Here is a 16,653-nt window from a genome sequence, read left to right as displayed (position 1 = left end):
ACCTGCAGTGCTTGATATGAAACCCTGATGAAGACAGCTAGCTGTCAAAATATTGCCATATTTTATTTGCCATCGGCGCGATTAGTGTGTGGCTTTTCCTTTTCTTCTAAAGAAGAGCAAATTCAACAAAGTCAGACAAACATTTGAACTCTTTATCTATTGTTCTGAGACTAGTGTAATAGTGTTTCTTCTGTCCCTCTCCCCGCCACACCCTCGGCTTGAACCAGGTACTCTCTCACCACATCGAAAACTGCCTCCCACGAAGCATCATCACCAATCGCTCCACAAAAGCCACGGGAAACAGGGAAACAACTACCTCAACTTCTCAGCTGAGGTGACGACACCAATTGAAACGCTACTACTACCGTGCACAGCTAACTAGCTAGTCATTTTACACCAGTTACACTAGATGAGTAGTTTAATTTTCTTAGAAGTTTTCTGAGAGTTTATTTACCAAATATATCAATCCCTAGAATTTCCCAGGGAGCTTCCACTTTGATTGGCCGAACAGTCCTTGTCATGTTTTTGTTCCTCTCCGAGCGTTGACAGGTTTCACATACCTTTATCTAAGGCAGACAAATGCACAAACACAATTTGTAAGAAGAATAAATTAATGATATGCCTCCAAGTTGTATTATTGCATTACACTGAAGTTCAAAGAGACGCACATACCCAGTCCACGACGTCCTTCACAATACCCAACCAGTAATACTTGCTTTGGATCTTGTGAACAGTCTTCTTTTGTCCCAAGTGATGACTGATGTCATTGAAGTGGCACTCTAGGAATATATGCCTCTTACGTTCCGCTTCAATCACCACCTCTCGCTTCTCTTCCTTCTTGGGCCCCACATAATAGAGTCAACCCTCTAGAACAACAAAACCACACACACAACATGCAATTAGAAAGAGATGCTATTCTAGTCAACAACACACATTTCAACTGCCCTCTACACATTAAGAATTTTCTTGTTGTTATTTGTTATCTATTCACTCTCTTACCATCAATTATGAATTTCTGAGCATATCTTTTGAGATTCTTCTTTCGTATAGGATTCATAGTTTGGGGGTAGCAGCCCTCGGCCACAAACGTGTAGATGTCACCCAGTCGGTTTGAGCTCGACTCCACCACCTCCTCTTCAGCCACCACTTGCAACGAATCCACACTCAACATCTCAGCAGCTAAAAAGGGACCTAAAACCACTGTAAATATGCGAGCCAAATGATATATTACAAGGAGAAACCGATGTACGAGCAAACAAATATTAACATGACAAAATAACAACTAAATAATGAATCAACGGATGAGAGATTCGTATGTTTCCTTAGTATTCTGCGAACGGACGATTTATGTTGACGGACCCGGAAACGCAACTCGAAGTTTACCTTTCCTCTTGAATCCATTTTACATCAACAGATAGAAAAATGGCCACATATTTAAATAATAGAGTACCGTTTGATATTTATATATTTTATATACAGCAATGTGTCTCTGTTTGAGCTCTTTTGTTGATTACAAATCATGGAAACTAAATGCTGAGAGTATCATTTCACATCGGACACATAACATAGTTGGATCACAACAAACAACTACAGTTCCGCGGGCGATATCCCCAACGTTTAACTGCTATATTAGCCAATATTATTATGAATTGTCCTATAATACGTTGATTCGTATTATCTTTATATGACAAGTCATGCAACACGACAAGGATTCCAAGGCAACATTTTACACTTGTAGTTGTTTTAGCACTGACAATATTTTCCTCGAGGAGTTCAAACTTCATGTCAGATTTCTATCCGAGCACCAGTTTAGATCTGATTATCAAGCGGTGGGTATCTGGCCTAGCTAGGCAGTAGATCTACAGACGGTTGTCACGTTACAGCATCTTGTTAGATGAGTGTAAAGTTAGCAACCTTACTTCTGTTTACATTCCAGGTGTTAAGAAATCTTGGCTGCTCCACTGACACAGAATTCAAGGACATCCTGGAAAAGGCAAGTAGACCCATGTATTTTAAGTATTTTGTTAAAATCGGACTGAATTTTCATTATATTTTAATGTATGGGTTGAATGTTTCTTATCTAGATTGAGAAAGAAGTTGAAAGGCGCAGGAGCCTTGGTGTGAAGTCAGCTGAGAGAGCTGCAGCCATTAAGGAGATTTATAAACCACTCCATGACCATGTCTACCTTCTCCATGTAGGAATCATACAATAGTACTGCAGTCTTCAAATCCATACACAGATACTGTTAATTAACCCTTTGATCTGGGGTATTACTGTACAGTGTAATTTACTTAGATTGTCTATCTCTTTAGGAGTCCTATATGGCACCAGAGTTTAAACAGATGGTGGATTATTGTCGAAGTGATGAGGCCAGTAAAGAGGGACTGTTGAGTTTAATGCAGACAGAAGCAGGTGAGTTTTCTTTAGAGTTCATATTTGACATAGGTGGTGCCTGTCATGACTGTTCAACTTCATAGGCATTTTTATTCCATTGTCCACATTAGGGCCTAACTCATTATTTGTTATTTCTTAAAGCGGCAAGGGTATTCCGCTTTCCTGTGTTCAAGAAAATCTTCTGTGATGAGCTGATAGAAGAGATGGAACACTTTGAACAATCTAGATCGCCCAAGGGCAGACCGAATACCATGAATAACTATGGGGTACACGTCCTCTTATATATGAGAGAAATCTGTAGAATATTAGATTTGGAGATTTCAGGCAAAATGCTCAATGTATAAAGTGTTACCTGTGGTAACTCATGTTCCTTTTGTTGGTGATGTTCTTTTGTCCACACAGATCCTCCTGAACGAGTTAGGGTTTGACGAAGGCTTCATCATCCCTCTCCGTGAGCAGTATCTGCAGCCTCTCACATCTCTGCTCTACCATGACTGTGGGGGATGCTACCTGGACAGCCACAAGGCCTTCATGGTGAAATATGACATGCATGAAGACTTGGACCTCAGCTACCACTACGACAACGCAGAGGTCACTCTCAACGTGTCTCTGGGGAAAGACTTCACGGAGGGGAATCTCTACTTTGGTGACATGAGACAGGTGCCTCGTTAGAGCCAGATGGGGACGTGTGATAACACAATAGTGTTATATAGAATGAAATAATAAATGGAGCTGTGCTCTTGGTTTAGATTCATACTATCTCTCATTAATTCCACACACACTGTGGTTTAAAAACCATACCAGGTTACACACTGTTACATTTTAGGTTGTGAAATCGCACAGATTTATTAGTTGCATGAACAAAAGTCAACACAGCACTTTAGTAAACATTCTCATTGTTAGTCTAGTATGGTTCAGTGGCTGATGGTGTTTTTGCTGCCCCTGCAGGTGCCTCTGAGTGAGACAGCATGTACAGAGGTAGAGCACAAAGTGACGGAGGGTATCCTCCACAGAGGACAACACATGCACGGTGCCCTGCCCATCTCCTCTGGGCAGCGCTGGAACCTCATTGTCTGGATGAGAGCTTCACAGGAGAGGAACAAACTGTGCCCCATGTGCAACAAGATGCCCACCCTGGTCGAAGGAGAGGGTTTCGCAGACGGCTTCACGAGTGACATAGGGATGTCTCTTCTACAGAATGTATAATGTGTCCTACATTAACTTAATGTTGCTGGTCCATCTGTATTTGTGTATGTTAGTGTAACTATTGTCTGGATGTTTACTTATCGTAGAGATTATCGCATGTGCCAAAGAAGAGTTGTGGAGAGGAAACGTGAGACATTAGGAACATAGGGAGGCTCATCACTACTTCTACAAAACACCTCACTACAAACTTCATTATGCAGTGTCACATTTATTCCTATATTTCCTAAAACATCACGTTCATACAAAAAATGTGTAGCTAGTGAATTGAATGGTATTTTGTACAGGTAGGGGTATTTCATATTCAAATGCCAGTGTTTATAGACACTGGGGGAGAACCTGAGCTTTTCCCTTCCCCTTTATGGCTTAATTTTAGTGGCCTTGCTCCTGTTTCTTGTTCACAGTAAATTGACAAGATTTTTAATCTGTACAATTTATAAATCATGTAAATATACTGAACAAAAATATAAACATGACATGTAAAATGTTTGCCCCGTGTTTCATGAGCTGGAAAGATCCCAGAAATGTTCCATATGCACAAAAAGCTTATTACTCAAGTTTTGTGCACAACATTTGTTTTCATCCCTGTTAGTGAGCATTTCTTCTTTGCCAAGATAATCCATCCACCTGACAGGTGTGGCATATCAAGAAGGTGATTAAACAGCATGCTCATTGCACAGGTGCACCTTATGCTGGGCCAAAGATGTCTCAAGATTTGAGGGAGTGTGCAATTGGCATGATAACTGCAGGAATGTCCACCATAGAATTGAATGCTAATTGCTCTACCATAGGCCGCCTCCAACATCGTTTTAGAGAATTTGGCAGTACATACAACCGGCCTCACAACTGCAGACCACGTGTAACCACACCAGCCCAGGACCTCCACATCCAGCTTCTTCACACCTGCGGGATTGTGTGAGACCAGCCACCTGGACAGCTGATGAAACTGAGGAGTATTTCTGTGTAATAAAGCCCTTTTGTGATGAAAATCTAATTCTGATTGGCTGGGCCTGGCTTCCAAGGGTTGGACCTACACCCTCCCAGACCCACCCATGAGTGCGCCCCTGCCCAGTCATGTGAAATCCATAGATTTCACACAGGGGCTAATGAATTTATTTGAATTGACTGATTTCCTTCTATGAACTGTAACTCAGTAAAATAGAAATTGTTGCATGTTGTGTTTAAATATTTTTTCAGTATAATAATAAATACATAACTAGTTATGGTCTTACTAATTCTATAATAATACATACAAAAAATAAATAATGCACAGGCATTTCTCTGTTGATAAAATCTATCATGTTGAAAGGATCAACATTTAGCAACAAAGAAAATATCACAAGAACACAGTTTGTACATCGTCTTTGGGTTATTGTTAGGTGTCTGTTCAGTAAGTGTCCGAAGTCATTCACACACAATAGGGCAGTGATTGTCAACTGGCGGCCCGCGGACAAAATTATTACTAAATATTTTGTTACATTTCCGTTTTTTGACATAAATGACTTTTAAAATTATTTCAATTTAGTAAATCTATTCCCATGTATTTCCACTCATAAACAGAGAGACATGTATGATCATGTACCAATGTAATCAAGGTTTGAAATTATTGTTTTTGTCAAATACAATTTTTTCTTGACAGGGTTTGTACATCCTGAAAATCCTGAAAAAGTCATGGAATTTTAATATTGTGTTTTCCAGGCCTGGAAAAGTTTAGAAAAATGATCAAAACCCGAAAGGTATGGAAAAAGTCATGGAAATGAATTTAGTAATTTCTCTTAAGGTACTTTATTTAGAAAATTATTAAATATTTTATCAATTTATAAATATAATGAACATATCAGCCAGGATTGTGAACAAAGCCATACAAAGTGCCACACAAATTAATATTTGAAACTGTTATTGAAGAAATGAACGATTCACTAATTCACCATTGTGTTAGTTGGGCTTCTGTTCAATCGTTGTGAATTGAGACATGTGAATCAAAATAATAATTTGTGAATCGCGAAAACTAATTTTAGGAAAAATATTAGATTTAGTCTTCATTTTGCATTATGTGGCTGCAAAACTTGTTTTTGTAGATAAGTCGGAAGTTTACCTACACCTTTGCCAAATACATTTAAACTCAGTTTTTCACAATTCCTGACATTTACCCCTAGTAACAATTCCCTGTTTTAGGTCAGTTAGGATCACCACTTTATTTTAAGAATGTGAAATGTCAGAATAATAGTAGAGAGAATGATTTATTTCAGCTTTTAGCTTCCCACAATAAATTGGGTGAATTTTGGCCCATTCCTCCTGACAGAGTTGGTGTAACAGAGTCAGGTTTGGAAGTATGCTTGGGGTCATTGTCCATTTGGAAGACCCATTTGAGACCAAGCATTAACCTCCTGACTGATGTCTTGAGATGTTGCTTCAATATGTCCACATAATTTTCTGCCCCATGATGCCATCTAGTTTGTAAAGTGCACCAGTCCCTCCTGCGCCAAAGCACCCTCACAACATGATGCTGCGGGGGGTGCCCATACTTCACGATTATGGATGGTGATCTTCGGCTTTCAAGTCTCCCCCTTTTTCCTCCAAACATAACAATGGTCATTATTACCAAACAGTTCTATTTTTGTTTCATCAGACAGGACATTGCTCCAAAAAGTACAATCTTTGTACCCATGTGCAGTTGCAAACCGTAGTCTGGCTTTTTTTATGGCGGTTTTGGAGCAGTGGCTTCTTTTTTTCTGAGTGGCCTTTCAGGTTATGTCGAAATAGGACTCGTTTTACCTCCAGCATCGTCACAAGGTCATTTGCTGTTGTTCTGGGATTGATTTGCACTTTTAGCAGCAAAGTACATTCATCTCTAGGAGACGGAACGCGTCTCCTTCCTGAGCGGTATGACGGCTGCATGGTCCCATGATGTTTATACTTGCATACTATTGTTTGTACAGATGAACGTGATAACTTCAGGAATTTGGAAATTGCTCCCAAGGATGAACTAGACTTGTGGAGATCTACAATTTTTTTCTGAGGTCTTGGCTGATTTCCTTTGATTTTCCTATGTCAAGCAGAGGCACTGAGTTGGAAGGTAGGCCTTGAAATACATCCACAGGTACTCTCCAATTGACTCAAATGGTGTCAATTAGCCTATCAGAAGCTTCTAAAGTCATGACATAATTTTCTTGACTTTTCCAAGCTGTTTAAAGGCACAGTCAACTTAGTGTATGTAAACATCTGACTCACTGGAATTGTGATACAGTGATTTATAAGTGACATAATCTGCCTGTAAACAATTGTTGGAAAAATGACTTGTGTCATGCACAAAGAAGATGTCCTAACCGACTTAACTAGTTTGTTAACATGAAATTTGTGGAGTGGCCATGCTATGAAAAACAAGTTTTAATGACTCCAACCTAAGTGTTATGTAAACTTCCAACTTCAACTGTACTTCCAGTGGATTTGGGCATCAAATGTATGTGGACATTGCAACTCTATAGATGCTTGTCAGCCTGCAAAGTAAATACTTCTAAGGTAGGCATAGCTAAGATAAATATGACTAAACTAAAAAAGTACATTTCCTGAAGAAATATGTGGGCTAAGCCAAAAGCACAGCTCTAAAGATTTGTGGCCTACCATAGCCATTTGATCTTAGATATATTGAATGAGTGAATTGTTTTATTAAGGCATAAATGTATTTGGTTGTAAAGTTGCAATGTTTTACAATGATTAAATATTTTGGAAGATGGAGAGCTACTGGGTGTGCATGCTTTTGTAAGTGCCTCCCAGTGTCGATAACACATTTAAGCATGCAATTTTTTTGTAATTGAAATTAGTTTAAATGTCATGGAGAAGTCCTGGAAAAGTCATGAAAATCCATCTGTCAAAATGTGTATGAACCCTGGTTTGCGCTTCTTGCTTCATCCTGTAAAGTTTTTTTTTTTTCAATTTGCAGAGTACAAATTTATAACACCCCCCCCCCCCAAGAAAAAAATAATCCCACAGCTGAATCTAGTTGATGACCCCTGCAGTATGGGATAATATAACGATTGGAAAACGCTGTATTCAACCATGTTATTAACAAATCAATCATTTTTCAGAAACAACAATATTCAGTCAAGTAGGCTATTCACATTTTTTGTCTGTTTCTTTTTCCCCCAGTGGCTTTAAAACACAAGAGGGAATAGGAACGAGGGAATAGGCAAGCTAGTTTTCTACAAGAGGAGGCACCATACAACCTCACAACACACATACACACAAACACAAAAACACAATTAGTTGCTGAAGAAGGATATTCAAGAACTCATTTATCAGATGAAAAGGCAGGCCAATTTTACTGACATTGAAATTCTGGATTTCACTTCAAGTTATTCTGGACCTCACACTTCATACTTACTATATATATATATATATATATATATATATCTGTATGAACAGTGAAAAATACATACTATATACTTTTATAATCTAAATAAATATCTTGACACAAAATACTCTCATATACAGCACATACCAGATCTTTCACTCACCTTTCTCCTATATCCCTCCATTGTGTTTCTAACCTTATGCATATCCTGAAAACTATACAGTCAACATGTTCTCAACAGAGATATCCATGACAGTTCAGCAAAGTGCCTTCTAGTTTAAAAGCAGAAACTGTTGCTGGGATTTTGGACACATTGAAATTGACAGCTATGGGAAATGTAGTGCTCCATGTGCATGTTGTATTCCCAGTTCATTTATGTTAGGTGTCATATGCTGTCAGCTGTTAGTCCACGCCACCTTGTACTGTCCTCTGCAGGCATTCTAGAAGAGTCTTGGTGTGTAAGTGGGTCAGCATTTTACATCTATGTACTGTACAGAGTCCGCAGTGGACCCACGTTTGCCTGTGCTCTGTCACACAGCAGTCAGTGCCTACAGGTGACAACTCGGTCTGTCAATCGCCTAAAGCGTTGTTTCGCTGACCAAGTCCCTGTGACGGGGGTGATCAGTGTCCGTGTCCTAGTCCGACTCCATCTCGATCTTCACCTGGGGCACGGGGAAGGCCATGCCACGGCCGTGGGCCATAGGGACCGTCGGGGACGAGGGACAGGAGATCTTCAGATGCAGGGTGATGCTGAGGAACGGCAAGTTCCAGTTATGATACATACATGTGGTCCTGCGTGGCTCAGATTGGTTCGATTACCGCTGTGCCACACATACAAGAATGTATGCATCCACTACTGTAAGTCGCTTTGGATAAAATATTATGTTAAATTAAATATATGACATACACAACGAGAGGCAAGAAACACAGAAGGAAGGAGGGACGGGAGAGGGGTAAGGTAACCTTGGGCTAGACAGGGAGGTAGTCAGTTGTTAGATGTAATATGGATCTGATGCATAGTACCAGAGAGTAAATTAGCCTAGAGGGGAGGTTGGACAAACTAATGTGAAACAACAGGACAGAGAGTTAGGCTGGCTGTCAACTGTGATTGATGTCTGTTCTTTATGCCATAGTGTTTCAAGCCTTTCTGTGGATCATCTGAATATGGTGCAATTGCAAACTGCAAACTGATATTAGTTCCCTAATATCAGGAAACGTCCATTGATACCTGCCATTGGTCAGTTCTGGTGTTGTGAGACTGATGGTTTCTCGACACAGATGATTTGTTTACATAACATGTTAGGATAACTAACGTGGCAGGTTAGGATAATTAACGTGGCAGGTTAGGCGATTTAGCGTGGCAGGTTAGGTGAATTAGCGTGGAAGGTTATGAGACTGAGGTTAAGGTTAGCAGTTGCCAACAATTGTTGTCCTCTACGTGAAAAAAATGGCCACAGACCAATGGCGAGCATCAATGGGTGTAACTTGATATCAAGAAACGCCTATATCAGACAATGCTTCTAATTGCGGTCTGCAATTGCACCCTTCTTGATCAGCTCACACCCTATTTGGAATGTGAGGGGTGGGAATGAATGCAATGTACAGTTTGTGAAGAATAAATGCAAAACTTCACTTAATGAAAGTTTGTCCTTACTTTGCAGTTTTCCCTTTCCTAATTTATTTAGAAAAACCACAAGCAAAGACGTAGGTCTGACCTTGGGCGGCAGGTAGCCTAGCGGTTAGAGTCGAGCCAGCGACCGGAGGATTGCCAGTTCGAAAACCCATACCTAATGGGAAAAATCTGTCAGGAAGTGAGCTGGCAACTGGAGGGTTGCTGGTATCAAACCCTAGATGCCATTGCCTACCGTTGTGCCCTTGAGCAAGGCACTTAATACCCAGAACAACTGCTCCACGTGCGCCCAGTGTGGCAGCCCCATGGTCCAACATCTATAACCTGTGTGTCTTTCGGAGGGGTTGGGATAAAGCAGAAGTCAAATTTCAGTTGGTCCTTGATCTTAATCTTCAATAAGTCTATTCTGAACTATGCTTCCTTAAACGTAACGCAGACACAAATTGTTGTCATAGTTCCTATTCAAAAATACCATGCAGAGGTAGGCATGACTAAAAGGATAGAAGGGGAAGAATATGCAACTATATGGGATGATGACACAACTAAACTAAACATTTGTGTTTGTGAATGGGACCCATAGATAGGCTACTAGACTATACAACACATGGAGGAAAAAGAAACAACCAATACTCTGAGAAAAGCCTGATGCATATGGAATGGGGATGCACACATACAGTGGGCCAAACGCTGTTCACTCTCAAATACTCAAATACTGTGCATCCACTACATTCAAATATAATTGTAAACTTTTATGAATCTATTCCAATATGTCAAACATTTCTACAGAATATAAACCGTGCTGTAGAAAGTGAAAATACATAGGAGATAGTGTATAGCTATTGGCTAGCATGCTGGAGTTTTGCACATGCTTGTGCCTGTGGTGTGTGTACACATATCGAGAGACACCTACACAAAATGACACAACTAGTTTTCCTAACGCAGCGTAACGCAGCCTTAAAAATAGCAGCAAATGTTGCTTAGCACAGGGTTGCAGCGTAACGCAGCCTTAAAAATAGCAGCAAATGTTTGGGTTTCCCCAAACTCGGTCCTGGGACTGCCCCTTAGTGGACATTTTTTTTCCTTAGCACTAGGGGGAAAAAACATGTGCAAAAACTATCTGCATCGTATCAAAGTGCATGGAGAGAAGGGTGTGAAGGTATATTCTCTGAGAACAATATGGAACACTGTCTGTGATAAATTATGTGTGTATTTATAGCTGTGTGTGTGTGCGTGGACATGTTTAACTATACTTGTGGGGACCAAAAGCCCCCACAAGAAAAGTAAACAAACCAAAATCTGACCAACTGGGGACATTTTGTTAGTCCCTACAAGGTCAAATGCTATATCGAGGGGGTTTAGGGTTAAGGTTATAAATAGTATTAGGGTTAGGAGCTAGGGTTAGTTTTAGGGTTAGGGTTAAGGTTAGGGTTAGGGTACGACTTATGGTTAGGGGTTAGTGAAAATAGGATTTTGAATGGGACTTAATAGTGTGTGTGTGTGTGTGTGTGTGTGTGCATAGGCGCCTGAGCAATGGCACATATTACATGATTAAAACTGTGAAAAAATGTTTCTCCCCAAGCTGTTTACAGGTATTTAACACGCTTCTGCATTTTTGCCATCTATTTCCCCAACATCAATCGGTGAAATCACATAGATAAAATGTTTTAATTCAGTTACAAAAGTAACAGTCCTGGTTGAGTGCTCGGTGCGAGTGCACATGTGGCCGCTTCACAGTTTCAATGCAAAATTAAAAAGCACATAATATTTGTACCCCGATAAAACAGCTCTACTTTGCTTGGTAAAGTAAAATTGACTCCCGTTGCATAGAATATTTCTGCTGCTGAGACAAGTTTTAAACATCGTCATGGTGACACGGTGACAAAAAAATGTCAGAGGTAGGTATGGATGGGCATCAGTCTCTCTCCATCTTTAACCAGATTAAAAAATAATTAAATACAGTACTATTTAGTGGAATGTGGTTTGAAAGACAATGTTAATTTGCTTTGACACTAGTGTTCCATAGGCCTACGTGTGCATTTGCGGGGCACAACTAAAAATAAACTAAGCCAAGCATCAAGCATTTCTTCTCCCATTAGGCCTAGAAATACATGCCTAGAGAAAAAGGATCTAAATGATGGGATACACAAGCTACATTCCTTGCCAAATGATGATGTTGCGTTCCTTCTATTTTCCGCTTTGGTTACGTTGTGACCTGCTAGTGCCCTTTGAGTTGGTTAGTCTAGGGCTAGGCTACACAGGTTCCTCACTGTAAATACGCAAAAACATTAGGTTGACAAAGACAAAGACTGTATTTTCATCAGAATCATTAGGCCTATGCCTACTGTAAACATATGTTGTGGCCGTAATTCGCTACGTGGAACTGTTCGTTTAGAAAATTCCAAAAAGGCAGAATAAACTAAATCGAACATCTGAATGATAAAAAATGTCTTTCAACACGCCAAATTGAGTCGCGAGATGCAATTCACTTCACACTTTTTTCATTTGGAAAAATATTCTGTTGTATTTTATTCTGTTGTAATACATTATGGTTTTTTGTACTACAAAATAGGTGTCTTGACTGTTATAATGGCTCGGGAAATAAGAGCGTCTTGTCTGATAAATTAACAAAACAAGGCTACGCCATTGCACAGCCATAGGCTTCTACAAGCAAGCTCCACTGCTGAGGTTACTGCCTTTTGAAGATTGTATTCCATCACATAATATAACCAGTTGATGTTGCGTTTTTTTTTTTTAATCTGAAATGGCACTTGTTTTTTTTATTGACAATTTAGAAATGAGGTTTTGCTATCTGTAATGATTATGATAAATTAGGCATTGTTGCGCACTGTTGGCATATAGGCCTAGATAAATGTGCACATATTCCTTTCTGGCCTTGTGTTCTAAAAACACTTGAGTACTCGACCTCAATATAACTTGTGGCAGAACTTAAGAAAAATAGGTGTGTTCTGTTCATAAATATAGATTCCACCTGTAAAGAAACAGTGTACAATTGCAGGAAATGTTTTTAAAATGTTTAACTCTTTTTATTTATTTTTTACTTTAAGACAAAGTCAGGCGCCCATGTGTGTGTGTGCGTCCATGTTTTGGGTCTGCATATATCTGCCAGGCTGACGTTTTATGTTTATGTAATCTATGTATCAGGGGATGTATTTGCCTGGCTGGCAGTGAGCGGCCCACTGTGACTGGGCGTCAGCGGGCTGAAGGAGGTCTCTGTAGGGGACGTGTAGTTTAAGCACACAGTACCTGCGGTCCAGGTCAGACTCAGAGCTGGGCGAGCAGTTGGAGTAAGCGCGGTACTTCTCCTGCATACAAACACACACACACAGCCATCAGAAATACATTATTTAGCCAGGTTTCTTTTGCTCTAAACCAGCCAGTTGGTGGCAGTAAATCTTAACGTTTCTCACCTTGTCTTTGCTGTCGTCTGCTCTCCCTTTCTTCTTGTCTTTCTTCTTCGTGTCATCTTTATCGCCCTTCTTCTTCTTATCCTTCTTCTTGTCTTTCCCAGGCAGGATATCATCTATCCAGGCCAGGTCGTGTTGAGAGAACACCATGTCCAGCATCTTACGCACCACCAGTAACCCCAGGATCTGTTAACCACACAAGCACATTATCCTATCTTACATAACTTCCACGACAAGAAAATAACATCAACGGGAAAGAAGATGAAAGTTAAACTCTTCATAAGTAACCAACATTTACATCACATCAGGTCATTTGTATGTTGAAGTGTGCTTGAATGTATAGCTGAAATGATGTCCGTTGTGATTTCTGGTTATAAATCTAAGTAAAACTTTAGCTTGTGAGAGCTGGCCCATCTTTTTTTATGCGTTAATGCAGGGGTTTCATACACATTCCATTGAGGGGCGAGTGTCTGCAGGTTTTGCTCCTCCCATGTACTGTACTTGATTGATCAGTTAAGCTCATTTATTAGTAAAAACTCACCTCAGCTGGTTGTCTAGGTCTTAATTGGACACAAATTGAAAGGAAAGAAAAAAAACAGCAGACACTCAAATGGGTTTGACAGCTATGTATTAATGCTTGTTCCAATCAAAAGCGAGTCATGAATAATACCATGACAGGGAAGAGGATGGCCAGAACGGTGGACTTGAGAACCCAAAGGACAGCCAGACAGATGATCTGGACCAGGGTGAAGAGGTGGACCCTCCTCAGAGGCACGTGACGCAGGAAAGGGAAGTCAGGCTGGTACTTGGACGGCATCATGTACAACTTGATTCTCTCCCAGAACTACAGGGGAGTGACAATGAGAACACACACTCATCACTGTCTGCATTATTCTCAATTTCCAATGTTTTATCTCTATAAGATATGCAATTTGGCAGACACTTATCCAAAGCAACTTACAGTAATGTGTATTTACATTTTTATATGGGTGGTCCCAGCAGGAATCAAACCAACAACCAAAGCATTGGAAGCTCCATGCTCTACCAACTGAGCCACACACAATTGTTTATGGACTGTGGGCAATAGGCTTGTGACATACTGTATTTCCATGTATACATTCATGGACCCTGTCTAATGTTTGTTCACCTCGCTGTTGACATTTTACTCTTTTGTCTGTGACATTTCCCTTTGATTGGCAGGGTGCAGCCAAAAAGCACAACACACAGAGCACAAACAGACTCACTGAGCCCTTCACTGAAATCCTAGCTACGCTCTGAGCAGCCTAGCTAATGCCCTCATCAGAATGCATCTCCAAATTGCTTTAGACGCGGCTAGAATACAGTCACCTTCCCTCCAGACACACGGTTTCTGATAAGGAAAAGAATGACAACACAGAGAATGCATCTTCATTTGGAGATTTGAATTCATGTCAGAGGAAGAACCTGCATACCATGAGACTTTCAATTGACACAACCACTGGCTGTCTACTTTGTTTTCTGGTATATACATACCTGAATGCCGCTGAGAGATGCTACGCCCATGTAGAGAAACACACCGTAAAGTACTGGCATGGGTATGAACTGTGAGTGAAAGAGAGGGAGAACACACATCTTAAACACACAGACAACATCAGCACATTATCTTGTTGATCCCCTTTAATAATGTTACGTGGTGGTATAGAAAACACACTGATTGCACCCCAAATGGCCAGTGCACTACTATTCAGTGCACTACTTTTGACCAAGGCCCATAGGGAATAGGGTGCCGTTTGGAGCGCAGATACTTTTTATCCTTCATCCATAATCCTTGTTTAGGTCAGAGGAAATGAATACATTTTACTGACCTGTAGAACGGGAGCCAGGAAGATGGAGACTCCAGTGAGAACAAACACCAGAATCCCTGTCAGTCTCTGCTCCCTGTTCAATAGAGAAAAAGCGAGAGAGAAACAGAGAAGGGATGACTACCAGCAAACCTTTCCATCTATAATAGACAGCAGACAAGAGACAAGCCCTGCCTGGACAATACTGTCCAGTACATCCTCCATAGTCAAAGTCTACGGTCACTGCTCAGTGGTCCCTCACCTGACACCAAGGAACTGGGGCTGCTCTCCAGGGGCGCTGGACTCACTTTCCATCTTCAGCGAGTCGATGTGTGCGATGGAGATGACAGTGGCAGCCACATACCAGGGCAGGCCCAAGAAGGAGCACACAGCCATCAGCACCCCCACCCAGAACAGGTCCAGGTGGTAGCCACACCCTTTCTGCCAGGGAGGGACACACAGGTGGAGGGACATACAGAACAGAGTAGGACAAACTCACACTGGGGGATGACATTGAGTCAATTGTCCTATGCATTATGTAGGCCCCAACATGACACCAAAACCCAATTAAGGTTCTAGGAACTATAGTTTACCTCTACAAGTACATCTCTTATATACAATATAAATGGCTCATTGTGGCAAACATCCTCTCTCATGGACAGATTCTGCACAAATTACACAAGATTTTAGTTCTGGGTTAACCGACATTATGGCAAACAACATGTGTGATGCCCACTGTGATCTCCAAAAAACTGAGGTTAAACTTGTTATCAATGTCTGCACTATAACAGGCTTGGATGTGTATATAATAGAGAACATCCAGGTGTCCCTTCTAAAAGAGGTCTCCTGAAATCAATGGGACTTCCAGGATAAATAAAGGTTAAATCAATCAATAAAAACACCCCTCAAAGTACCCTCAGTTTGTTCTCCTTCCGGTTGACAATGACAGCACTGATCTGCTGGTCCATGAAGATGAGGATGGTGACCAGGAGAGCAGGGACGAAGCTGGCCAAATACACCCACCATGGGTTCTTCCCAAACGGAAGCACTATCCAACCCCGGTCGGGACGTGTGGGCTAAAGGGAGTCAGTAAGGGACAGTGTCCGAGTGACCATTCATTGATTAAAGGACAAAAACATACATGTATAATGATACACAACTGTTCCAGGGTACGGTCAGGAATATAACTAATAAAAAGAGTAGCTATTTTGAACCTGTTCCTTTACCTTAAACTCTGTGGGAACAATGAGCTTGGGGGTTTTGAGCCCGATTAACCTGTCCAGACCCACAAATGTCATAATGGCCATGAAGATGGAGAAGTCACTGATGAGCTTCCGCAGCTGTTTACAGAAGCCACAGACAGAGCAAGAGACAGACACACAGACAGACACAATAGACAGAGACAAGGACAGAGACACGGACAGACACAGAACAACGCAAATGAAAAAAATTGAAAATATGTCTAGCGAGAAACATAAATCATCTCTCAAAGAAATACACAAAGAGTTTATTTCCAAAACACTACGTTCACTCATTTTACATTTGTTTTTTTCATCAGAAATGATTGCTTACCTTCATGTCAAATATTTCTGTTCTCAATTCAAAGACTATAGATCTTTATAAAAAATGTTTTTTTGCAAAACGCTATATCCATTGATTTGCTGGAATGGAATGTTCGTATCCTGCATATTTGACTGTGATATGTAGTTGTCTCACCTAGCTATCTTAAGATGAATGCACTAACTGTAAGTTGCTCTGGATAAGAGCATCGGCTAAATGACAAAAAATGTACATGTACAGTATATCTCATATTACTGTATTGAATTATA

At 40.6% G+C, this 16,653-nt stretch overlaps 2 protein-coding genes across 2 annotated transcripts in view; one reads left to right on the top strand and one right to left on the bottom strand.

Annotated features, from left to right (window-relative positions):
- Window positions 1–1,463: 1,463 nt before the first annotated feature.
- Window positions 1,464–4,134, top strand: ogfod2 (2-oxoglutarate and iron-dependent oxygenase domain containing 2). The gene is made up of 7 exons (XM_024417894.2): window positions 1,464–1,829; window positions 1,937–1,993; window positions 2,085–2,195; window positions 2,314–2,413; window positions 2,537–2,661; window positions 2,798–3,055; window positions 3,344–4,134. Exons 1-7 carry the CDS (start codon window positions 1,695–1,697, stop codon window positions 3,599–3,601), a joined length of 1,044 nt encoding a protein of 347 aa, XP_024273662.1. The 5' UTR covers window positions 1,464–1,694; the 3' UTR covers window positions 3,602–4,134.
- A 3,721-nt stretch (window positions 4,135–7,855) lies between these two features.
- LOC112248670 (electrogenic sodium bicarbonate cotransporter 4-like) overlaps window positions 7,856–16,653 on the bottom strand; it is a 54,404-nt gene continuing 45,606 nt past the window's right edge. The window contains exons 17-25 of the mRNA XM_024417891.2: window positions 16,051–16,164; window positions 15,739–15,900; window positions 15,087–15,265; window positions 14,849–14,921; window positions 14,517–14,585; window positions 13,675–13,848; window positions 13,008–13,190; window positions 12,844–12,902; window positions 7,856–8,699 (exon numbers count right to left, since the gene is read on the bottom strand). Of these exons, the coding sequence (XP_024273659.1) occupies window positions 8,585–8,699; window positions 12,844–12,902; window positions 13,008–13,190; window positions 13,675–13,848; window positions 14,517–14,585; window positions 14,849–14,921; window positions 15,087–15,265; window positions 15,739–15,900; window positions 16,051–16,164 (1,128 nt within the window). The 3' untranslated portion in view covers window positions 7,856–8,584. The remainder of the gene's footprint in view (window positions 8,700–12,843; window positions 12,903–13,007; window positions 13,191–13,674; window positions 13,849–14,516; window positions 14,586–14,848; window positions 14,922–15,086; window positions 15,266–15,738; window positions 15,901–16,050; window positions 16,165–16,653) is intronic.

Source organism: Oncorhynchus tshawytscha, linkage group LG04, assembly GCF_018296145.1.
Source record: "Oncorhynchus tshawytscha isolate Ot180627B linkage group LG04, Otsh_v2.0, whole genome shotgun sequence".
Lineage (NCBI taxonomy): Eukaryota > Metazoa > Chordata > Actinopteri > Salmoniformes > Salmonidae > Oncorhynchus > Oncorhynchus tshawytscha.
The sequence above is the reverse complement of the archived record's forward strand: the minus strand, read 5'-3'. Positions and strand labels throughout refer to the sequence as shown.